This window comes from Podarcis filfolensis, assembly GCF_964270895.1.
Source record: "Podarcis filfolensis genome assembly, chromosome: 12".
In the NCBI taxonomy this organism is placed as follows: Eukaryota; Metazoa; Chordata; class Lepidosauria; order Squamata; family Lacertidae; genus Podarcis; species Podarcis filfolensis.
The window spans coordinates 12078521-12103747 of NC_139614.1; the positions used below are offsets into that span (position 1 = coordinate 12078521).

General features: G+C 45.1%; 1 protein-coding gene across 1 annotated transcript; it reads left to right on the forward strand.

Annotated features, from left to right (window-relative positions):
- Window positions 1-20836: 20836 nt before the first annotated feature.
- LOC310745511 (C-C chemokine receptor type 5-like) lies at window positions 20837-24800 on the forward strand. The gene is made up of 2 exons (XM_083578238.1): window positions 20837-20924; window positions 23365-24800. Exon 2 carries the CDS (start codon window positions 23391-23393, stop codon window positions 24369-24371), a length of 981 nt encoding a protein of 326 aa, XP_083434364.1. The 5' UTR covers window positions 20837-20924; window positions 23365-23390; the 3' UTR covers window positions 24372-24800.
- Window positions 24801-25227: the final 427 nt, after the last annotated feature.

Sequence of the window (25227 nt, forward strand, 5' to 3'; positions counted from 1 at the left end):
TCATGATGCTGCATTGTATCTTATGCATTGTCTTTCCTCTTGCACACAGTAATGTGAGAGCATCTGGGCTACTATATTTTAGGATGTACTTGCTTATCTGTTACTTTCCAAATCACTATTTTCACCTCCGGTCTCCAGTCAGAGTTTTGCAATTGCACACTTGTGTAATTCGGACAAAGAGTCATTGCAACACTCCTTTTCCAGATGCTGCTCTTTACCACATGGTCTATGGAGGCTTCTGATGTATTTGAAAAGGCTGGACGTCTACAATGGAGTCCGCTGCTGCGAGGAATCTCCTCCAAAAGATCTACAAAACACATGCAGGATATTGTGATGTATGGGAGACCTTTGCGAACTCCACCAGAAGTGTTCTGGTGATGTCTCAACTGCAAAGCACAATGTGGGGAAGGGTGGAAGAGAAAACACTGGGGTGGGATGTTGAGAGCTGAGATAGTGTTGTGCCAGAAAGGCAGCCTACGGATGAGAATAAGCCTGGGCAACACAGGTCAGGACAGAAACCCCAGCAGGGAAGTACTGGTCCTTAAGAAGGGATAACCAGTGGCGTAGCGTGGGTTGTCAGCACCCGGGGCAAGGCAAGTAATTTGCGCCCCCTAACCCGTGGATTTGCGCCCCCTAACCCATAGATTTGCCCTAACCCCCAGATGTTGCGCCCGGTGCGGCTGGCCCCCCCTGCACCCCCCACGCTACGCCACTGGGGATAACCAACCTTGGCTTACATAACTTGTAAAGGTAAAGGACCCCTGCTTCAGGTTGAGAACAGAAATCGTGCTTCGGCGGTGCGGCGGCAGCAGGAGGCCCCATTAGCTAAAGCGGTACCTCAGGTTAAGAACAGTTTCAGGTTAAGAATGGACCTCCGGAACGAATTAAGTATGTAACTGTACTCTTAACTCCACATTTGGAGAAAGTATGCCTGAGAATCAGAAGTGGGCAGAGCACTGTTGCACTCATATCTTGTTTGCAGGCACTCTGGTTGGTCACAGTGAGAAAGAACAGGATGCTGGACTTCATGGACTTTTGGCCAGAACTGGCAGGGCTCTTCTCATGTAATTAACCAGCGTGGACATGCAAGAAGCCAGTGAGGTTCTGCCAGGGGCAATTCTTGAGAACTGCTTGGTCAAGGGACAGAGGCTTCTAAGTAGCTTCACTATGGAGGGAAAGCAAGAACTATTTAAATAACTGAACTGTGTATAGATCAAGGGGGACTTGGTTAAATTAAAGCAATTCCATTCCATTCAATTCAAGCAGTTCAATTAAAGCAATTTATGTTAATTATAAACAGGACTGCTTCAATCCCATGGGTTCAGCTTGATTCAGCTTCCTTAATACCGTTCTTACAATCACTTCCCTTTTTGCACCATTCCTGGGCAGCTATTCGTAAAATTGATAACCCGTTTCTTAGAGTGACTTTTCAGAGGTGGGGGAGTTGGCACAATAAACCTAGTCTTGGGGGTTCCCCCCCCATTCCTTTTCTTGATCACCTGCAGTTCTGAGATGACAATAGATACCTCCAGTACAGGGAGAGGAAACCCAAGGGCTGTTCTGTGTGAGGGATGTGATAAATTAGAAACCATGACTCAAGTCAGATCTTCTATGAATGCTTTGCTGACAAGGGGGAAGGACCTTCATTCTCAAACATTTGAATATTTGAGAATGCAGTCATCTGAGCATCTGAAGATATCAGCATCCCTGTTGTACAAGTTATTTGTTTAACATCTCTGTGGGACCATCACTGAGGAGCTTGTGAGGGTGATCTGGGTATACAAATAGATGAATCTGCCTGAATCTACACAAGAAGCTTCACTCAAGCTTCTATTGCATTGGCACTGGACTTCCGTGAGGCTATCGCATATGCGAAGAAATAGCTTCACCACTAACCACTATGTTGACGAGCTTGTGGCTATAAGGGCACATTTTTCCATATGTGGTGGGAGAAAGTAGCATATAATAATAATAATAAATTTTATTTATACCCCACCCTCCCCAGCCAAGGCTGGGCTCAGGGGGGCTAACAACCAATAGTAAAAACAAGTTGATTGAAATACAACTTAAAAAACAAGGTTAAATACAACATTAAAACATTAAAATGCAGCCTTATCACAGGAGGAGAAAGGGGAAAAAAAGGGGGAGGGAATCAAATTGGCTCCAAGCCAAAGGCCAGGCGGAACAACTCTGTCTTACAGGCCCTGTGGAAAGAAATCAGATCCTGCAGGGCCCTGGTCTCATGAGACAGAGCGTTCCACCAGGCCGGAGCCAGTGTTGAAAAGGCCCTGGCTCTGGTTGAGGCCAATCTAACTTCCTTAGGGCCCGGGACCACTAGGGTGTTGCTGTTTATGGACCTTGAGGTCCTCCATGGGGACCTTAGCAATCAATATTAGCTGATCTCTCAGCCCCACACTCCAGATACAGAATTGGCACACCTAGCCATTGAAAGCTGTTTAAACCCCACTCTTCTCCATGAAAGATTGGTAGCATGGCTGTTAGCTGCGGCCAGACTTGAGATCGCTCAGCACAGGAAAGTCGTCTCCCTCCCCCAGCCCCTCTCATGAAGGGGGTTTAAGAAAGTGTGGGGTCACACTTAACACATCATCAGAGGGTACATAGCAGGGGTGGTGGTGGCAGGCAATGAAACACAACCCCTTTGACATTATACGGTTCCCTTTCATATGTTCCCTAAACATGACTAGCACACAACCCAAAACCCCAACAACACACACCATTTTGTGGTGAGGCAAGCTGGTTAGCGTGTGATTTCCTGCTTCTACAGCCGTATTAGGCACACTTATTGTGGGTCCCTTCAAGAATTTTCCTCTCACTAAAATGTGCATAATTGAGATGGATCTTTTTACCTACCTGCATGGACAATAAATGCTCTACACGGTTGTTAATGGTTTTCTACATTGTTATTTTGCATAACATACTGATTTTTTTTATATATAGAGAGAGAAAATCTAATAAGCAATTAAAAAACCTCAAAAAGGAGCTAAGGAGAGAAGCATCCTCTTGCCAGTATGAAGGCTCCATACTGTCCCACCGAGCTTCCATTGATCCCAAAGGGGCATTATATGGCCTAAAAGGTAAAGATAAAGGGACCCCTGACCATTAGGTCCAGTCGTGGCTGACTCTGGGGTTGCGGCACTCATCTCGCTTTACTGGCCGAGGGAGCCGGTGTACAGCTTCCGGGTCATGTGGCCAGCATGACAAAGCCGCTTCTGGCGAACCAGAGCAGCGCACGGAAACGCCGTTTACCTTCCCGCTGGAGCGGTACCTATTTATCTACTTGCACTTTGACGTGCTTTCGAACTGCTAGGTTGGCAGGAGCAGGGACCGAGCAATGGGAGCTCACCCTGTCGTGGGGATTCGAACCGCCGACCTTCTGATCGGCAAGTTAAACCACAGAACCACCCACGTCCCTATTATATGGCCTAGTACAGCTCAAAGAGATGCATTGGTGAGCTGCACAAACCTAATATCAGCTGGTAATGAATAATTTTGCAACACTAAAAGCCCAGTTTTTGGTAAAAGCCGAGCACATCTCTGGGGCATACAGTTCTATCAGTAGTGCTGCATCTGAGGAGTGTGGTTGACAGCCAGACCTATGGGTATAGGGTGGTAAAGAAATCATCGTCGTCGTCGTCGTCGTCATAGGAGAAGTGGTCCCTTAAGAAATCTGGTTCCAAATTGTTTAGAGTTTTAAATGCAAAACCTTGAACTACATTCAGTAACATATCAAAACACAATGCAGCTCCCTCAGCAAATGTATTTTATTTATCAATAAACACATCAAAGGCACAATAGAGTTGTTTTATCCCAGTTTCTTAATGATGATGATTGACCATGATAACAAAGGTTAGATTTTCAGAGGAAATTTTTCTAAGAAAATGCCTGAGATTTTTCATTTTCTCTCCCCAAAAGAGAAAAGGCCACTTTGCAGAATTTTCTCTTACTACTCTCCACTATTTTTTGTGACAGCATCCACCCTCCTCCTCTCCTTCAAAGCCATGGATTGGTGATTGGTCCAGGGTATTGTTTTTTATTATTATTTATTTAATTGATACTCAAAAAAAAGAAAAAACAATACAATACAAACAGAACAGTAATAAAGACAATATTAGACAATATTCCAACTCCTGAAGTCCATGCAGGCCCGATAGGGCGGCTTCTTCTTATTCGGTTCGGCTGCCCCTCTGCAGGTTTTTCAGCCCCGGCCGTCGAGGCGGAGAAGGGGAAAGGGAAAGCGGGCGCCGGTCGGGACGTGCTGGGGCTGTGCGCCGCCAGGTTGGATGCATGCAAAGCATGCTGGGCCAGAAGGGGCCCGCCCCTTCGAGGGGGGAGAAAAAGGAGGCTGAGAGTGGTTGTCAATGGCAACTCCAGTAGGCCGCTTCCCCTTTTCCTGTTTACGCTGGAGTCTTCTTTGGCTTGCCACGCCTGCGGGCTCTCTTCCGGCCAACGCTGCCAATGACGGATCTTAAAATCTTGGTGTTGGTGAGATTTGGAAATCGCAGCACCTTGCGCCTGCTGGACCTCCGGAGCGGAGCGGGTTGTGTCTTGCTCCTCGTGAAGTAGGGTGAAATGTGAGGAGTGTTGCAAGCCGGTGCAGAGGCAGAAGGTCTGGCCGAGATGGTAGAGCACGGCTCCTCTGCCAGGGGCGTCTTCCTAACCCAGTGGAACACCAGTATCATACGTCTCTTAGATGGGTTGGACATGCTGAAGAAGGTGCTGGAGGCCCAAAGACCAGGGTGACTTCAAAGCGGAGGACGCAGCAGGCACTTCCCTATCAATGGGGCCAAATCCAAGCAGATGTTAGCTCCAGTCCTGTTAAATCGATCCAGCAATTAGGAACGTTAAATAAGGAATTAATTCCTCAGGCAGTAGGAAAAGACTCTATGTGGCTTTTCAATAGCGGGGAGCTCCCAACTACTGCCACTGTTGACAGCCTGTTGCCCCTTAAATCTGCTTGAATAGGTTATGTCACAATGGTTCCTTAAGCCTTCATCAGGTGTTTGTGAGCATGAAAATGCTGTTAGGAGTTTCAGCAATGAAGGCTCAGGCATAACATACTGTTTGAGAGTCTGAACATTTCCTCTTTTTTTATTTGCCACTTTTATAATTTATATACAAATTATTAGGAGAGTAAGTTAAAAATATACTGTAGTTTATTCACTTATAGGCTAGTTTACATACTTTATTCCTTCTTATACTTCTATCCCACCTTTCCTCCACAGAGCATATACACTTCTGCCTCCACCTTCTCCATTTTATCCTGACAGCAATATTGTGAGCTAGGGCCATAGCTCAGTGGTAGAACAACTGCTTAGCATGCAGAAGGCATCAGGTTCAGTCCCCAGCATCTTCTTGTGGGACTGGGAGAGATCCTGCCTGAAATCTTTATTATTATTATTATTATTATTTTAAATATTTTCTTGTTCTGCATTGGATTAATAATAATAATAATAATAATAATAATAATAATAATAATAACCCTTCTGTCTGATAAAACTTCAACAATAAAGATTGCTTTAAATAAAGAACTGGGATTTTGGAGTTCACCTATTTCAAAGTGCCATCTGCTAGAGTTTGCATGGGCAGCAGGATTTTCCTTGCCTTGTGTGGAGCTGGTTGTTGTTGTTTTAATGCCCGGCTGCTTCTAGGTCACTTGGGAGACGCTGTGTCTCCTTGCCCTCTTCCAGCCGAGAGCAGGGGTGTTTGGTCCAGTGTGTCATTTCTTAACAAGTGGCTTCCATGTGGGAAAGGACATTCGTGTGGGTTCTGCTGCAGAGCGTGGGCAGGCAGCAGGGGAGATCAGGAGGGAAAGCCACTTTGAGAAGGAGCAGCTTGCACCCTGCACCCAAAGGCACCCCACCCCTAACTTCTCCTGGGAAGATACAGTCAGCCCAGTACGTCCATCTTCTCTCCTCCTAGGCCTTTTCACTGCTTCTCCTTCTTGCTACCCAACCTCTTTCTTCCTGCCTCTGCTCATCCAACACCCCACCCTCTGACAGTCCTGGATCTCTCTGGGTCACCTCACCTGACCCACAGCAATCCGGGGCTGCCTCCATCTGATTGAGGTGAACCATGGATCCCCCAGAATAGGCCCCATTCAGTTCAGGATTCAGCCCAGTCTAGTGCACAACCCCCATGTATACCTTACTAGTGAGATAAATATTTGCATCCAGCCATCTGTTACATGTCAGGCACTAAAACTGCCTGGTCAACATCACTTCTGACTCCGTGTTCAGTTTCTGCCAAAGGCTAACGTCAACATGGTCCACTGATGGTTGGCTCTGCTTTGGCAATGTGATGTATCTGAGCTTTTTAACATTCTCTTGCTCAATGAACACTTAATCTAAGGAGCTAATGGTATTGTACTGTGCTGATGCAGAATTAGTATTTATCAATAAACACATCAAAGGCACAATAGAGTTGTTTTATCCCAGTTTCTTAATGATGATCATTGACCATGATAACAAAGGTTAGATTTTCAGAGGAAATTTTTCTAAGAAAATGCCTGAGATTTTTCATTTTCTCTCCCCAAAAGAGAAAAGGCCACTTTGCAGAATTTTCTCTTACTACTCTCCACTATTTTTTGTGACAGCATCCACCCTCCTCCTCTCCTTCAAAGCCATGGATTGGTGATTGGTCCAGGGTATTGTTTTTTATTATTATTTATTTAATTGATACTCAAAAAAAAGAAAAAACAATACAATACAAACAGAACAGTAATAAAGACAATATTAGACAATATTCCAACTCCTGAAGTCCATGCAGGCCCGATAGGGCGGCTTCTTCTTATTCGGTTCGGCTGCCCCTCCGCGGGTTTTTCAGCCCTGGCCGTCGAGGCGGAGAAGGGGAAAGGGAAAGCAGGCGCCGGTCGGGACGTGCTGGGGCTGGGCGCCGCCATGTTGGGTGCGCGCAAAGCATGCTGGGCCAGAAGGGGGAAAAGGAGGCTGAGAGTGGTTGTCAATGCAACTCTAGTAGGCCGCTTCCCCTTTTCCTGTTTACGCTGGAGTCTTCTTTGGCTTGCCACGCCTGCGGGCTCTCTTCTGGCCAACGCTGCCAATGACAGATCTTAAAATCTTGGTGTCGTTGAAATTTGGAAATCGCAGCACCTTGCGCCTGCTGGACCTCCGGAGCGGAGCGGGTTGTGTCTTGCTCCTCGTGAAGTAGGGTGAAATGTGAGGAGTGTTGCAAGCCGGTGCAGAGGCAGAAGGTCTGGCCAAGATGGTAGAGCACAGCTCCTCTGTCAGGGGCATCTTCCTAACCCAGTGGAACACCAGTATCATACGCCTCTTAGGTGGGTTGGACATGCTGAAGAAGGTGCTGGAGGCCCAAAGACCAGGGTGACTTCAAAGCGGAGGACGCAGCAGGCAGTTCCCTATCAATGGGGCCAAATCCAAGCAGATGTTAGCTCCAGTCCTGTTAAATCGATCCAGCAATTAGGAACGTTAAATAAGGAATTAATTCCTCAGGCAGTATGAAAAGTCTCTATGTGGCTTTTCAATAGCGGGGAGCTCCCAACTACTGCCACTGTTGACAGCCTGTTGCCCCTTAAATCTGCTTGAATGGGTTATGTCACAATGGTTCCTTAAGCCTTCATCAGGTGTTTGTGAGCATGAAAATGCTGTTAGGAGTTTCAGCAATGAAGGCTCAGGCATAACATACTGTTTGAGAGTCTGAACATTTCCTCTTTTTTTATTTAACAAAATTTATATGCCACTTTTATAATTTATATACAAATTATTAGGAGAGTAAGTTAAAAATATACTGTAGTTTATTCACTTATAGGCTAGTTTACATACTTTATTCCTTCTTATACTTCTATCCCACCTTTCCTCCACAGAGCATATACACTTCTGCCTCCACCTTCTCCATTTTATCCTGACAGCAATATTGTGAGCTAGGGCCATAGCTCAGTGGTAGAACAACTGCTTAGCATGCAGAAGGCATCAGGTTCAGTCCCCAGCATCTCCTGGTGGGACTGGGAGAGATCCTGCCTGAAATCTTTTATTATCACTATTATGATTTTCTTAAATATTTTCTTGTTGTGCATTGGATTAATAATAATAATAATAACCCTTCTGCCTGATAAAACTTCAACAATAAAGATTGCTTTAAATAAAGAACTGGGATTTTGGAGCTCACCTATTTCGAAGTGCCATCTGCTAGAGTTTGCATGGGCAGCAGGATTTTCCTTGCCTTGTGTGGAGCTGGTTGTTGTTGTTTTAATGCCAGGCTGCTTCTAGGTCACTTGGGAGACGCTGTGTCTCCTTGCCCTCTTCCAGCCGAGAGCAGGGGTGTTTGGTCCAGTGTGTCATTTCTTAACAAGTGGCTTCCATGTGGGGAAGGACATTCGTGTGGGTTCTGCTGCAGAGCGTGGGCAGGCAGCAGGGGAGATCAGGAGGGAAAGCCACTTTGAGAAGGAGCAGCTTGCACCCTGCACCCAAAGGCACCCCACCCCTAACTTCTCAGCCCAGTACGTCCACCTTCTCTCCTCCTAGGCCTTTTCACTGCTTCTCCTTCTTGCTACCCAACCTCTTTCTTCCTGCCTATGCTCATCCAACACCTCACCCTCTGACAGTCCTGGATCTCTCTGGGTCACCTCACCTGACCCACAGCAATCCAGGGCTGCCTTCATCTGATTCAGGTGAACCATGGATCCCCCAGAATAGGCCCCATTCAGTTCAGGATTCAGCCCAGTCTAGTGCACAACCCCCATGTATACCTTACTAGTGAGATAAATATTTGCATCCAGCCATCTGTTACATGTCAGGCACTGAAACTGCCTGGTCAACATCACTTCTGACTCCCTGTGTTCAGTTTCTGCCAAAGGCTAACGTCAACATGGTCCACTGATGGTTGGCTCTGCTTTGGCAATGTGATGTATCTGAGCTTTTTAACATTCTCTTGCTCAATGAACACTTAATCTACGGAGCTAATGGTATTGTACTGTGCTGATGCAGAATTAGTATTTATCAACAAACACATCAAAGGCACAATAGAGTTGTTTTATCCCAGTTTCTTAATGATGATCATTGACCATGATAACAAAGGTTAGATTTTCAGAGGAAATTTTTCTAAGAAAATGCCTGAGATTTTTCATTTTCTCTCCCCAAAAGAGAAAAGGCCACTTTGCAGAATTTTCTCTTACTACTCTCCACTATTTTTTGTGACAGCAGCCACCCTCCTCCTCTCCTTCAAAGCCATGGATTGCTGATTGGTCCAGGGTATTGTTTTTTATTATTATTTATTTAATTGATACTCAAAAAAAGAAAAAACAATACAAGAATACAAACAGAACAGTAATAAAGACAATATTAGACAATATTCCAACTCCTGAAGTCCGTGCAGGCCCGATAGGGCGGCTTCTTCTTATTCGGTTCGGCTGCCCCTCCGTGGGTTTTTCAGCCCTGGCCGTCGAGGCGGAAAAGGAGAAAGGGAAAGCGGGCGCCGGTCGGGACGTGCTGGGGCTGGGCGCCGCCAGGTTGGGTGCGCGCAAAGCATGCTGGGCCAGAAGGGGGAAAAGGAGGCTGAGAGAGGTTGTCAATGGCAACTCCAGTAGGCCGCTTCCCCTTTTCCTGTTTACGCTGGAGTCTTCTTTGGCTTGCCACGCCTGCGGGCTCTCTTCTGGCCAACGCTGCCAATGACAGATCTTAAAATCTTGGTGTCGGTGAAATTTGGAAATCGCAGCACCTTGCGCCTGCTGGACCTCCGGAGCGGAGCGGGTTGTGTCTTGCTCCTCGTGAAGTAAGGTGAAATGTGAGGAGTGTTGCAAGCCGGTGCAGAGGCAGAAGGTCTGGCCGAGATGGTAGAGCACGGCTCCTCTGCCAGGGGCGTCTTCCTAACCCAGTGGAACACCAGTATCATACGCCTCTTAGGTGGGTTGGACATGCTGAAGAAGGTGCTGGAGGCCCAAAGACCAGGGTGACTTCAAAGCGGAGGACGCAGCAGGCACTTCCCTATCAATGGGGCCAAATCCAAGCAGATGTTAGCTCCAGTCCTGTTAAATCGATCCAGCAATTAGGAACGTTCAATAAGGAATTAATTCCTCAGGCAGTATGAAAAGTCTCTATGTGGCTTTTCAATAGCTGGGAGCTCCCAACTACTGCCACTGTTGACAGCCTGTTGCCCCTTAAATCTGCTTGAATGGGTTATGTCACAATGGTTCCTTAAGCCTTCATCAGGTGTTTGTGAGCATGAAAATGCTGTTAGGAGTTTCAGCAATGAAGGCTCAGGCATAACATACTGTTTGAGAGTCTGAACATTTCCTCTTTTTTTATTTAACAAAATTTATATGCCACTTTTATAATTTATATACAAATTATTAGGAGAGTAAGTTAAAAATATACTGTAGTTTATTCACTTATAGGCTAGTTTACATACTTTATTCCTTCTTATACTTCTATCCCACCTTTCCTCCACAGAGCATATACACTTCTGCCTCCACCTTCTCCATTTTATCCTGACAGCAATATTGTGAGCTAGGGCCATAGCTCAGTGGTAGAACAACTGCTTAGCATGCAGAAGGCATCAGGTTCAGTCCCCAGCATCTCCTGGTGGGACTGGGAGAGATCCTGCCTGAAATCTTTTATTATCACTATTATGATTTTCTTAAATATTTTCTTGTTGTGCATTGGATTAATAATAATAATAATAACCCTTCTGCCTGATAAAACTTCAACAATAAAGATTGCTTTAAATAAAGAACTGGGATTTTGGAGCTCACCTATTTCGAAGTGCCATCTGCTAGAGTTTGCATGGGCAGCAGGATTTTCCTTGCCTTGTGTGGAGCTGGTTGTTGTTGTTTTAATGCCAGGCTGCTTCTAGGTCACTTGGGAGACGCTGTGTCTCCTTGCCCTCTTCCAGCCGAGAGCAGGGGTGTTTGGTCCAGTGTGTCATTTCTTAACAAGTGGCTTCCATGTGGGGAAGGACATTCGTGTGGGTTCTGCTGCAGAGCGTGGGCAGGCAGCAGGGGAGATCAGGAGGGAAAGCCACTTTGAGAAGGAGCAGCTTGCACCCTGCACCCAAAGGCACCCCACCCCTAACTTCTCAGCCCAGTACGTCCACCTTCTCTCCTCCTAGGCCTTTTCACTGCTTCTCCTTCTTGCTACCCAACCTCTTTCTTCCTGCCTATGCTCATCCAACACCTCACCCTCTGACAGTCCTGGATCTCTCTGGGTCACCTCACCTGACCCACAGCAATCCAGGGCTGCCTTCATCTGATTCAGGTGAACCATGGATCCCCCAGAATAGGCCCCATTCAGTTCAGGATTCAGCCCAGTCTAGTGCACAACCCCCATGTATACCTTACTAGTGAGATAAATATTTGCATCCAGCCATCTGTTACATGTCAGGCACTGAAACTGCCTGGTCAACATCACTTCTGACTCCCTGTGTTCAGTTTCTGCCAAAGGCTAACGTCAACATGGTCCACTGATGGTTGGCTCTGCTTTGGCAATGTGATGTATCTGAGCTTTTTAACATTCTCTTGCTCAATGAACACTTAATCTACGGAGCTAATGGTATTGTACTGTGCTGATGCAGAATTAGTATTTATCAACAAACACATCAAAGGCACAATAGAGTTGTTTTATCCCAGTTTCTTAATGATGATCATTGACCATGATAACAAAGGTCAGATTTTCAGAGGAAATTTTTCTAAGAAAATGCCTGAGATTTTTCATTTTCTCTCCCCAAAAGAGAAAAGGCCACTTTGCAGAATTTTCTCTTACTACTCTCCACTATTTTTTGTGACAGCAGCCACCCTCCTCCTCTCCTTCAAAGCCATGGATTGCTGATTGGTCCAGGGTATTGTTTTTTATTATTATTTATTTAATTGATACTCAAAAAAAGAAAAAACAATACAAGAATACAAACAGAACAGTAATAAAGACAATATTAGACAATATTCCAACTCCTGAAGTCCGTGCAGGCCCGATAGGGCGGCTTCTTCTTATTCGGTTCGGCTGCCCCTCCGTGGGTTTTTCAGCCCTGGCCGTCGAGGCGGAAAAGGAGAAAGGGAAAGCGGGCGCCGGTCGGGACGTGCTGGGGCTGGGCGCCGCCAGGTTGGGTGCGCGCAAAGCATGCTGGGCCAGAAGGGGGAAAAGGAGGCTGAGAGAGGTTGTCAATGGCAACTCCAGTAGGCCGCTTCCCCTTTTCCTGTTTACGCTGGAGTCTTCTTTGGCTTGCCACGCCTGCGGGCTCTCTTCTGGCCAACGCTGCCAATGACAGATCTTAAAATCTTGGTGTCGGTGAAATTTGGAAATCGCAGCACCTTGCGCCTGCTGGACCTCCGGAGCGGAGCGGGTTGTGTCTTGCTCCTCGTGAAGTAAGGTGAAATGTGAGGAGTGTTGCAAGCCGGTGCAGAGGCAGAAGGTCTGGCCGAGATGGTAGAGCACGGCTCCTCTGCCAGGGGCGTCTTCCTAACCCAGTGGAACACCAGTATCATACGCCTCTTAGGTGGGTTGGACATGCTGAAGAAGGTGCTGGAGGCCCAAAGACCAGGGTGACTTCAAAGCGGAGGACGCAGCAGGCACTTCCCTATCAATGGGGCCAAATCCAAGCAGATGTTAGCTCCAGTCCTGTTAAATCGATCCAGCAATTAGGAACGTTCAATAAGGAATTAATTCCTCAGGCAGTATGAAAAGTCTCTATGTGGCTTTTCAATAGCTGGGAGCCCCCAACTACTGCCACTGTTGACAGCCTGTTGCCCCTTAAATCTGCTTGAATGGGTTATGTCACAATGGTTCCTTAAGCCTTCATCAGCAGTTTGTGAGTATGAAAATGCTGTTGGGAGTTTCAGCAACGAAGGCTCAGGCATAACACACTGTTTGAAAGTCTGAACATTTCCTCTTTTTTTAAAAAAATACCAAATTTATATACCACTTTTATAATTTATATACGAATTGTTAGCAGAGTAAGTTAAAATATACTGTAGTTTATTCACTTATAGGCTAGTTTACATACTTTATTCCTTCTTATACTTCTATCCCACCTTTCCTCCACAGAGCATATACACTTCTGCCTCCACCTTCTCCATTTTATCCTGACAGCAATATTGTGAGCTAGGGCCATAGCTCAGTGGTAGAACAATTGCTTAGCATGCAGAAGGCATCAGGTTCAGTCCCCAGCATCTCCTGGTGGGACTGGGAGAGATCCTGCCTGAAAGCTTTTATTATTATTATTATTATTATTATTATTATTATTATTATTATTTTATTATTATTAAAGATTTTCTTGTTGTGCATTGGATTGTTGTGCATTGTTGTGCAGTACGTCCACCTTCTCTCCTCCTAGGCCTTTTCACTGCTTCTCCTTCTTGCTACCCAACCTCTTTCTTCCTGCCTCTGCTCATCCAACACCCCACCCTCTGACAGTCCTGGATCACTCTGGGTCACCTCACCTGACCCACAGCAATCAGGACTGCCTCCATCTGATTCAGGTGAACCATGGATCCCCCAGAATAGGCCCCTTTCAGTTCTGGATTCAGCCCAGTCTAGTGTACAACCCCCATGTATACCTTACTAGTGAGACAAATATTTGCATCCAGCCATCTGTTACATGACAGGCACTGAAACTGCCTGGTCTCCCTGTACAGTGGTACCTCGGGTTACATACGCTTCAGGTTACATACGCTTCAGGTTACAGACTCCGCTAACCCAGAAATAGTGCTTCAGCTTAAGAACTTTGCTTCAGGATGAGAACAGAAAGCGTGCACCAGCGACTGGTTCAAGTCCTACCTGCCAGGGCAGGAGAAAACAAGCTTGTTTCCTCTTCCATATGACAGCCCTTGAAATATCTGAAGATAGCTATCATATCTCCTCTAAGTTTCCAAAAGGCGGTGCTTTTGGTGGAGGTGCGAGTACTCGTCTCTTGATAGAAGCTAATGTTCAGTTCTGATAAATTACATCAAATTCTATTGTCTCTGAAAACCAATACACTTTTCAAACCATTTCACCAGGTTAATCGACACAGAGACAGAAATCCCACTTCAACTTTTCCCACTAATGAGGTCAAAGAAGACGTTTGGACACAAGGATATGGACAGCTCACAACAGTCTGACAGCTGCTGTCAGAAATGAAAGCATGTTGTGGTTGATTGATTAAATTTCTTTCCTATTTATTAAGATACTCCTTGATCAGAGTAGACTATAATGGTTTTCTTTGCTTGTTTAATTACCGTATATGCTCCTAACAAGCAGAAAGCTGAATTCTTCAAAACTATAGAAGAGAAACTGTTTGATATTTGATGGCAAAAAAATATTGATGGGTGACTTTAAGGGTGTGGTGTCCCTAGATTTAGACTGATCTATAAGAAAATCAGACTCTAAAGAAGGGAAACTACCTAATGCTTTCTTCGACATGGTGGCCAACATGGATCTAAGTGATCTTTGGTGTCTCAGACACCCACTGGTCCGGGAATCCACTTTTTTCTCAAACGCAACAATTCTTCAAGTAGAAAAGACTTGTTATGGGCTTTGAAAGACCTGACAACTAGAGTAAAAAAGGTTGAGATCCAACCAAGGACGTTATCAGATCACAATGGTATTCTGATGACCATGGCAGGCTAAATGATGTGATACTACATCATATAGAAATTGTTAATAAGGGAATATGTTCCCTACAAGAATTTTCCAACCTCAACCTTAATAAAGGAACAGATCTAAATATGGTTTGGGATGCCAGTAAGGCAGTAATGAGAGGCTTTTTAATCAAACAAAGTGCATGCATATACACCCACCCCCCACCTCCACACACCACAGAGGCTTGAATTTTGCTAGCCCAAAGATGGAAAATAAGCGAGATCCCTAGTAAGGAAGACTGGCAACTTAAGATGATAGAATTTGCAGAAGCAGCAGGTTTAACATAGAATAAGAGGGCAAGAAGAATCTTTATTCAAAGAAGAGTGGAAATTTTTTACTGAATATTTAGAAAACAGTTGTGTACAATTGAAAACGCTGGTAGTGTTTAGATAAATTCAACAGTATGGTAAATATTTGAAGGATGTAAAATGGAGAAAGGATTAGATTTGCTATAGTAAAATATGCCGGAATGATGATAAGTAAAATGAACCATGAAAGAGGAAGGAGGGAAGTCAATTGTTACATCATATTATGTAAAACGTTTATTTTGAGATGTATAAACTGAAAAATTAATAAAAATTGTTGTTTTTTTAATGCTAAATAATTTTATTTCATTTTTAACAGGGATGGGGAAGGGACGTATGTAGGAAGACACTTTTGGGAGATTTATGCCTTTACAAAATGAAAAACGTACATTTGTGGGAATTTTTTTTACAAACCAATTCAACATATTCCACCGGTGAGAGCAGTGCCAACTTGGCAGGAGTGTCCAGCTCTTCTGCCTCGCATGCCGCTGGCACCCAAAGCTCATCACATGTCAATCTCCTTGTCCCACTTGGCGGCATCAGGCAGCTTCATGTTTTGCCACATGAAATCGAGGAACATGGAGGCCTGCAGTAACCAGCCCAGCCTCTGGAAGTGCCGTTCTGTGTATGGTAGGAGAGACTCCACAGCTGCTTTGATCCCTTCGTATTGCAAGAGGCTCTCTGGCGTCTCATGCTTGAGGAGGGTTTCCACCACTGCCTGAGCCTCGAGGTAGTTCCGCGAGTTTGTGTTCCACGTGATGGAAAACTTCAGCACAGCCTCTTTCTGGTCATTCCGAAGCTTCAGGAGGTTCTTTTCCAAGTCTTCTTTTCCGTTAGCCTCCTTAAGAATAGCAGGTCCGACTGCTTCCTCTGATCCCGTATCCAACTCCTGAAGTCCGTGCAGGCCCGACAGGGCGGCTTCTTCTTATTTGGTTCAGCAGCCGGCAGAGGCTGCCCCTCCGCGGGTTTTTCAGCCCTGGCCGTTGAGGCGGAGAAGGGAAAAGGGAAAGCGGGCGCCGGTCGGGACGTGCTGGGACTGGGCACCGCCATGTTGGGTGTGTGCAAAGCATGCTGGGCCAGAAGGGGCCCGCCCGTTGGAGGGGGGGGAGAAAAGGGAGGCTAAGAGTGGTTGTCAATGGCAACTCCAGTAGGCCGCTTCCCCTTTTCTTGTTTCCACTGGAGTCTAACATATTCTACTGGTGAGAGCAGATACCCCAGTCAACAATTTAGCTGCTACATTCTGCACAGGCTGCAGTCTCTGAATTTAACCCAAGGGAAACCGCACATAGAGAGCATTGCAGTAATCCAATCTTGAGATCACCGATGCCAAGACTGCACTTGCCATGCTTGCCTCAGTTTTGGGAGCAAGCCATTTTCCGCCAAGTGAAAGGGAAAATAGTTAACCCTCAGGAAAATTACCCCCATCTTCTTCCCTCTCCAGAACGGAATTTCATTTTTTTTTTAAGCTCCTGCTCATTTGTGCATATAAAACTTTATTCTATCATCAAACCAAATCTCAATAAGGTCAGTAAGTGGACAGAAGATCCTGACTAGAATATAAACAATCTCTGGCCAGGGAGTTTGCAGAGTAAAATATACAGGATACAAATGAAGGACTAACTGTGGAGTGGCAGACTTGCAGAAGAGAACCAATTGACCTCTGGAGAATCAGGAAACATTACAAATAGACAGTAAGACACAAAGGTTGGCAAGGAAGGAAGGAAGGAAGGAAGGAAGGGAGAGAGAGAGAGAGAGAGAGAGAGAGAAAGAAAGAAAGAAAGAAAGGGAGGAAGGGGGCTGGCTCGTGGCAGAGGAGACCAGACAAAGCAACATGTCCACTAAGTGGGAAGTAGCGATGGAAGAGCTGGCTGCATTTCCATGAACATTTGAATCTAAGCTCTAGGTACTATCAGTATTGCCAGAACTAAGTATGGTACAGAAGCCCCACAGCCATCAATGTATTTAAGATTATTCATCCTGTCTTAAAAAGCTTAGGGTATGTAAAAGTCAGGCACTGAAAGCTTGGCTTATAGCACATCCCTGTTATTCTTCTAGAAGTATACAGTATTTGCTTCTGGTAGAGGTCTAGGTTTGAATTTTCACAGACTAGTGCTCTGCTCTTTAACATTTCCATTCGGTGCACTGAAAATATGGTGGAAGAGAACACTAAAAAGCACTTACTGTCTATGAGAAGAGGAGCAGCCTCCAGCCAAAAACAGATATAAAACCCAGCACGGAATTTCAGAGGTAGTGTGATTATCCTCATAAACCTGTGCTGGAATCCAGTGGTGGAGAAAAATAGGGTTGCCATACACCTAGGGATTCCTGGACATGTCCTCTTTTGGGCGTCCTACACACCTATCCAGGGGGAATTTTTACATTTTAAAGCAAATGTCCTGGAAATTGAGGCAACCTGGGCTCTGGTTCAGGTTCAGGCATGGGCGGCTCTGGCTCGGCTGTGGTGCTATCGGGCGATTGCCCTAAAAAAGCTCAACTACTTTTTGTGTTGGGATTTTTAGGTCTTGAAATATGGCAGCCCTAAGAAAGAAAAAGCAGGTGGTCGTTTGGAGCAGAAAAACAGTTTGCAAGGAAGGGCAAAGCACCTTGCTGCCTTTCTCCATGCCTCAGAGGTTCCTTCACTCACAACTATGACTTCTTTACTTTTAGATAGCAATGGCTGTTGTGGCTTCCTTCCAGATCTTTGTGTACAATGTGTGGTCTCAGACCCTCCAAACGTCCCTATTTTCTAGGGATGTCCCTGATTTAGAGAAGCCGTCCCGGTTTCTGATCTGATCCCGGAATGTCGCACTTTTACAAGGTTGTTGTTGTTTAGTTGTTTAGTCGTGTCTGACTCTTTGTGACCCCATGGACCAGAGCAAGCCAGGCACTCCTGTCTTCCACTGCCTCCTGCAGTTTGGTCAAACTCATGCTGGTAGCTTCAAGAACACTATCCAACCATCTCATCCTCTGTCGTCTCCTTCTCCTTGTGCCCTCAACCTTTCCCAACATCAGGGTCTTTTCCAGGGAGTCTTCTCTTCTCATGAGGTGGCCAAAGTACTGGAGCCTCAGCTTCAGGATCTGTCCTTCCAGTGAGAACTCAGGGCTGCTTTTACATAGGACGTCCCTATTTTCATTGGAAAAATGTTGGAAGGTATGGAGTTATCCAACCCCCGAGCCGTCTGAAGGCAATACTGTATAGGGAAGGTTTTTTTAAATGTTTAACATTGTATTATGTTTTCATACATGTTGGAAGCTGCCCAGAGTGCAATAAGATGTGTAGGGTACAAATAGTAAAATTATCCTTATGGAATGGGACCTCCCTATTTTCATTGGAGAAATGTTGGAGGGTATGTAGCTTGCCCCTGAGATAATGGCATGATCAGTTTAATCTTAATTTTAACATCCTATCCATATTAAAACTGTATTTTGGTGGGGAAAGGCAAACAACAACATATTCAGTTTACTACATGCTACAGTTTGTAATATCAGCATCTCTGCAGATTTTGGACAATGTCACGGGTCCTTTTAAAGGACATATAGGTGCATTTTGATCACCGAGGTCAAGGCAGAAAACAACCCTGTAATCATGCTGTAGTCTACATGGTTCAGTTTCATGTGAAAGATGACTAAGGGCCTCACCCAGAAGAGTTTTGCAGAAGCATATCATTGCAAATAGAACTCAGATCCTGAGTGTGGCAGCAATTGTCACTCGGCTGTTTTAAAGGCCATTGTGCAAGATTTGGGCTTGACTTTTTAACCTTATCCACAAAAGAAGTGAAACATCTATCTTTGATGTTTCCCCCACTGTCATAATATAAACTCCCCTGGCTGGACATACATATATATGCATGCAATTGTTTTTTTGAGTATTTGCTCACTGAAAGTTACACTATGGACTCAGCTACATTAGTCAAGAAACAGCATTTTGAATGCGTTATAAACATGCAACACCAGATGGCGCTGTAGAACACAAAACTTTTCTATGCGATTTTACATAGTGCTTTTTTTTCTTTTGCTATAACAATTTAATTTATGAGTTATTTATAGCATTCCCCCCGGTGTGTAGATCCACCCTTAGTTTGTTTAAGGGGCACATGACCTAGAGGTTAGGAGTAAAGTCATACGCAGAGGACAATGAGTTGTATTATCCAAAACAGAAGTGGAGAATCTTTGTCCCTCTAGAGGTTGCTGAACTACAGCTCACATGAACGCCAGCCAGAATGTCCAATAGCCAGGGCTGATGGGAGTTGTAGTCCAACAACATCTGCACAGATGAAGGCTCCCCACCTCTGCTCCAAAAGAACAGAAACCAGATCCAGATTTCGTTTTTATTTCAGTGGGTTTCCCCTAAGCATGCCTAGGGTCATGGCTGAGTGTGCAGTTGCTTTGCATCCCTACAGTCTTGAGTTCAGTCCCAGGCAGCTCTGCGTAGGGCAGGGAAACCCTCTTGCTTGACAGGCTGGAGAGGTGCTGCCAGTCATTGCATGCAAACGATGAACCAGTATCAGGCAGCTTCCAGTCTTTCTAAATCTGAATTCTACCATTAGGCTTTGATGAGTATAAATGCAGGTATGTTTTCTTAAGCAATAATCTTTTTAATGTGGGCACACATTTTCAGTTCCCTGGTTTTTCAACTCTAACAACGATATCGACAATATAAGCAAATCAATTAGCGGCTTACTACGCATTTTTATATTATAAAAATAAGTCCTAGGTGTGTCGGGGATTGAACTTGAACCCTTCCAACTGCAACGCATGTGCTCAACCGTGTGCCCAAATCCTCTCTATCCCTTCTGCTGTATCTGTTGTCACTCATGTGAGACATAGGCCTCATTGTTTCACTGAAGCTGGTAAACCTGGTTGGGTTGTCCACACGGGAATGTTTGTGCGCCTCCTCCTTGAGATGTCCGGAGGGTGGCAACACGAGAACGGGGCCTTCTCTGCAGTGGCTCCCCATCTGTGGAATGCTCTCCCCAGGGAACTTCTCCTGGTGCCTTCATTATCACACACCTTTAGGCACCAGGCAAAAATGTTCCTTTTTAACTGGGCCTTTGGTTGATCCGTTTTTATTATGTATTTTGTGGATTTATATCTTGATTTTATTCTGTGAACCGCCCTGAGGCCCCCCAGGTAGAAGAAGAAGAAGAAGAGAAGAGTTTGGATTTGATATCCCGCCTTTCACTCCCTTTAAGGAGTCTCAAAGCGGCTAACGTTCTCCTTTCCCTTCCTCCCCCACAACAAACACTCTGTGAGGTGAGTGGGGCTGAGAGACTTCACAGAAGTGTGACTGGCCCAAGGTCACCCAGCAGCTGCATGTGGAGGAGCGGAGACGCGAACCCGGTTCCCCAGATTACGAGACTACCGCTCTTAACCACTACACCACGCTGGCTCAAAGGTAAAGGGTGGCATATAAATTCAGTAAACAATAAACAATAATGTTCCTGTTTAAGGAGAAGGCAGGATCAGTTTGCAAAAGGAATGTTTTAAACTTGATTGGATGATTCATTATTTAGAGCCCCAAAGGCTCCCTGTGTAGCAACTAAAACAAGGCAGTCCCTACCTGCAAGCATACAATCTTAATAATGATAATAATAATAAGAAAAAAGATACACAAGGGAAAAAGGATGGGAGGGAAGATGACAAACTCAAACTTGACTCTACCAATTCTTGAACTGTTGTTCTTCTAATGGCCAACTGGCACAATTCAGAAGCAGGAGGTGTGTGATACAGCTGGTCTTTGGGCAAAGCTGATGGCACAAGACCTGCATAATATTAGCACAGGTTATCCACACCTGGATCAAACCTCATCGCTTGGCAGTCTCCATGAACACGGCGACTGAAAGGGATATGCAATGGTCCTTCAGTGAGGTCATTTTCAGAAAATGAGACATTTTTCGCTCACTTCTTACTAAGCATTCATTTTCAGCATAGGAAAGGATAAATCCTTTCGAAATCTAGGCACAGAATCTTGCTTTGTCGCAAAATCAGTGACTTTCTTCTCATCAGTGTGAAACACAGATTGGTGAGTATTCGGTTTTTTCTGTTATTATCACCACTAAATGTATAAAGCATAGTAAATGTGTGATCAAGAAATATCTCAGAAAGAGTCATTTGTGTGCTAGCCCAAAAGAATCTTTATTTGAATACAGTATCAGTGGGAAAACTCATTTGGATGTGGGACTAGGAGGGGGCTTGAAGAAAATAAAACTGATTACAAGTGTTTGACATGTCTAGTATGTCATATTTCATTTCCTGCCCCAGAATCTACTAATCTTATCTATATCTATTTCTATCTGTATATCTAATTCTATCTGTATCAACATCTACATCTATATCTCAAAGTGAGCATAAAATTTATGGAGTCTCTCAAATGCTACATCCTATAGTTCATAGAGAGTAAGTTTATTGAGAAGGTCCTTAAATGATGTGATTTATATTTTGAATCAATACAGTTCCCCTAGAATAAGTTGGGCTCCACCTGTCCTATATATTTAAAACAGTATTACACCACTCTAAACAGTCACGACTTCCCCGCAAATATCCTGGAAACTGTCATTTGTTAGGGGTGCCAAGATCTGTTAGAAGACCGCTATTCCCTTCACACAACTGAACTTCCCAGAGTGGTTTCACAATCAATGCCTCTCTTCCGAAGGAACTCCATTTAAAGTAGCATGACAATTTTCATAGATTATAGCCATAGTGTAAATTTGAAGGAGGGAAAGCAAGACTAAGTACATATTAACACCCTAGTCCTAAACGCAGTTACTTGCCGGAAGTATGTGCTATTAATTTCATGCTGCCAGTATCACAGGTTTAAAGTGCGGCAGAAATTCATTTTATCTCCCCTTTAAAACAACACCCTCACACTCCCTATCTTTGTCACATTCTGAGCTCTCACCCTCATGACAGGACAAAGAAAAGGGGCCACCAATTGAAGGTTTATATTTTTCCCCCGTCCATGGTCCTGTCCTTTGCTTGCCAACATGCAGAAGCTGTGGCAAAGGAACTGGGGGAGTGGGTTTGAGGTGAAAAGCGAATCTGAAGGTTACTGGACTGCAGAGCCGAAATCGCCTAAGGGGGTGTGATGGTAAGGAAAAGGTCCCACGTGCCCTATGTGTAAAGGAGCAGAGGACAGCGAGGAATGGAAAGTTTGTTCTAGCTCTCAGCTTGTCCCTTTGGTTGAGATTGAGGGAGATTGAGGGACCCATCTTCACCTTTGGAAAGTGGCATAGCAAGGGTTGCTGGCTCCAGGGGTATGCAACCTGCCTGCCTGCACAGAGGGGAGCCTGACCGGCTGACGTGGCCCTTGGTGAAGCCCGCAGAGAGGAGCACTGGCAGGGCTGCACTCGGGGGTTGCCCCTTGAGTGCCCCCTCCATCCATGCCTGCTCATCTTGGGTCTGGGCTGCTCCTGCCGCTTTCCAGGGAGCGCGTCGCACCAGGAAGGGAGCAAGCGCATCCGTGGTTGACGGCCTCTGCCAGTGATGCAGCAGTGAGGCCAGACCGGGCTTCTGGGCCCAGAAAACCCCAACGGCAGGCAAGCATGGGGCTTGCTGGGATGTGCCTGGGCCTGGGTTGTGAAGCCCAGGAGGAGAGGCATGAGAATCAGCCCCCCCCCCCGAAATGCGCGCAAAGCAACCACCCCTCTCATACCCTCCACACTACGCCACTGGTGTAGATAATAGCTAACTAGGTAGACCAATGTTCTGATTCAGTAAAAGGCAATTTCTTAGGTACCAGTGAAGACGTTCAGGAGAAGAAGGTGGCCAGATAATTAGAACATTATTCAGTAAGTCCACAATTTATACACATTTAACTTGTGCACTTTCAGTTTTACACACATTGCAAAATAAAAATATTTTTAAAGGGGTGGAAAAGGGGCAGGGAAAAATAATTTTGGCAATCCCACCCACCACAGACTATATGTGATTTTGACTGTAGAGTTGTACCTTGGAAGTCGAACTAAATCCGTTCCGGAAGTCCATTTGACTTCCAAAATGTTCGGAAACCAAAGCGCAGCTTCTGATGGGCTGCAGGAAGCTCCTGCAACCCATCGGAAGCCATGGAAGTCCCATTGGATGTTCGGCTTCCAAAAGAACGTTCGGAAACCGGAACACTCACTTCTGAATTTTGATCGCTCGGGAGCCAATTTGTTTGGGAGCCAAGGCATTTGAGATTCAAGGTATGACTGTATGTGACTACATAGTCACACATATTTGACTATATGTGATTATGGTTTTCGGTGCAATCCCCAAAATGTAATCCTCGTGCGAACTGTGGGATTACTGTATGCCTATATTTTAAAATCAGTTTATTCCATATCTCTCACTCCTTTAATCTTTGTTGTTAATACCTAGCCTGTTAGGCATCATATTGATTGTCTTCAGCAGACTAAATACTCAAGATCATCACTTATTAAAATACATAGTTACATATTTTATTGTTGTTTTTTTGTATCATGTAGATATTTCTTATTCCTTGACCGAGAAGATGAACAATTCTTCCATGATGCCAGATTATGGGATTGCGACAACTTCTGACTATAATATTGACGCAGGCCTAGTCTACAGCCATGCTATAGAAGTATTTGCAACTACTTTTCTGCCACCGTTTTACTCTTTGGTGCTCATATTTGGCTTGCTGGGCAACTCACTGGTGGTGCTGATCCTCATCAGATGCAAGAAGCTCAAGAGCATGACTGATATCTACCTGCTCAATTTAGCCATCTCGGACTTGCTTGTCATCTTCTCACTCCCATTTTGGGCTTATTACGCAGGGCACGAGTGGATATTTGGAGTTGCAATGTGCAAAATTCTCTTTGGGATCTATTATATAGGCTTCTACTGCGGAAGTTTTTTCATAATCCTTTTGACTATCGATAGATACCTGGCCATCGTCCACGCAGTGTTTGCATTAAAAGCCAGGACGATCACCTATGGCACCGTCACAAGCGTCGTCACTTGGGTGGTGGTCTTATTAGCCTCTGTGCCAGAATTTGTATTTCACCATGTTCAAAAGGCAAATGAGACATACGAATGTACCATTCATTATCCCTCAGAAAATGAAAAAGTATGGAAGCAATTTCTAACTTTAATGAAGTTCATTTTGGGCTTAGCCATTCCTGCAGTCATCATTATCTACTGTTACATGTGGATTATCATGATTTTGATTAAGGGTAGAAATCAGAGAAAGCAGAAGGCTGTCAAGCTTATTGCCGTGATCATGATTGTTTATTTCCTCTTCTGGATGCCATACAACATTGCCCTCTTGCTGCAGACCTTTCAAGATTCATTTTTTCCATCTAACTCAGAGAATAATATTGAGAACAAGTTATTTGTAGCCATTTCTGTGACAGAGACAATTGCTGCGATCCACTGTTGCATCAACCCTGTGATCTATGCCTTTGTGGGGCAGAAATTTAGGAAACATATCTCTGCCTTTTTCCAAAGCATATGTTCCTCCTCTCTATAAGATCTGCCCAGGCCAGGCTCACCCCAACTTAGAATGGTCTACTTCCTACAACAGATGATGACATTTCCATAGGTTTGTGAAGTGATTTCCAGTTATGTTTGTACATCTATTCCTTCCTAACTATTTAGTTGGTATATCTGGGAGAAGTATGTTACCCTGTCAAGTGGGAGAGGAAAACGATAACCTGTGTCCTCAGACTATTGGTCTATTAACCCAGTATTGTCTACTTGGATAAACAGCAATTGATCCTGGACTTCAGGCTGAGTTTTTCTCAAGTCCTGCTACCAGAAGGCCCTCTAAGGGAAGATGTCAAGGACTGAAGTTGGAACCTTCTGCATGGAAAGCACCATTGAGTTCAATGGAACTTACTCCCAGTTCACTTTGTATATAACTGTAGTCATGCTGATCCTAATAAATTCCGTATAGTGCCACTTTTGGGAGAGTGTATTTTATTTTATTGAGGGACGCGGGTGGCGCTGTGGGTAAAACCTCAGCGCCTAGGACTTGCCGATCGTCAGGTCGGCGGTTTGAATCCCCGTGGCGGGGTGCGCTCCCGTTGCTCAGTCCCAGCGCCTGCCCACCTAGCAGTTCGAAAGCACCCTTAAGTGCAAGTAGATAAATAGGTACCGCTTTATAGCGGGAAGGTAAACGGCGTTTCCGTGTGCTGTGCTGGCTCGCCAGAGCAGCTTTGTCACGCTGGCCACGTGACCCGGAAGTGTCTCCGGACAGCGCTGGCCCCCGGCCTCTTAAGTGAGATGGGCGCACAACCCTAGAGTCGGACACGACTGGCCCGTATGGGCAGGGGTACCTTTACCTTTACCTTTATTTATTTTATTAGGGATTAACACAGCTGTTT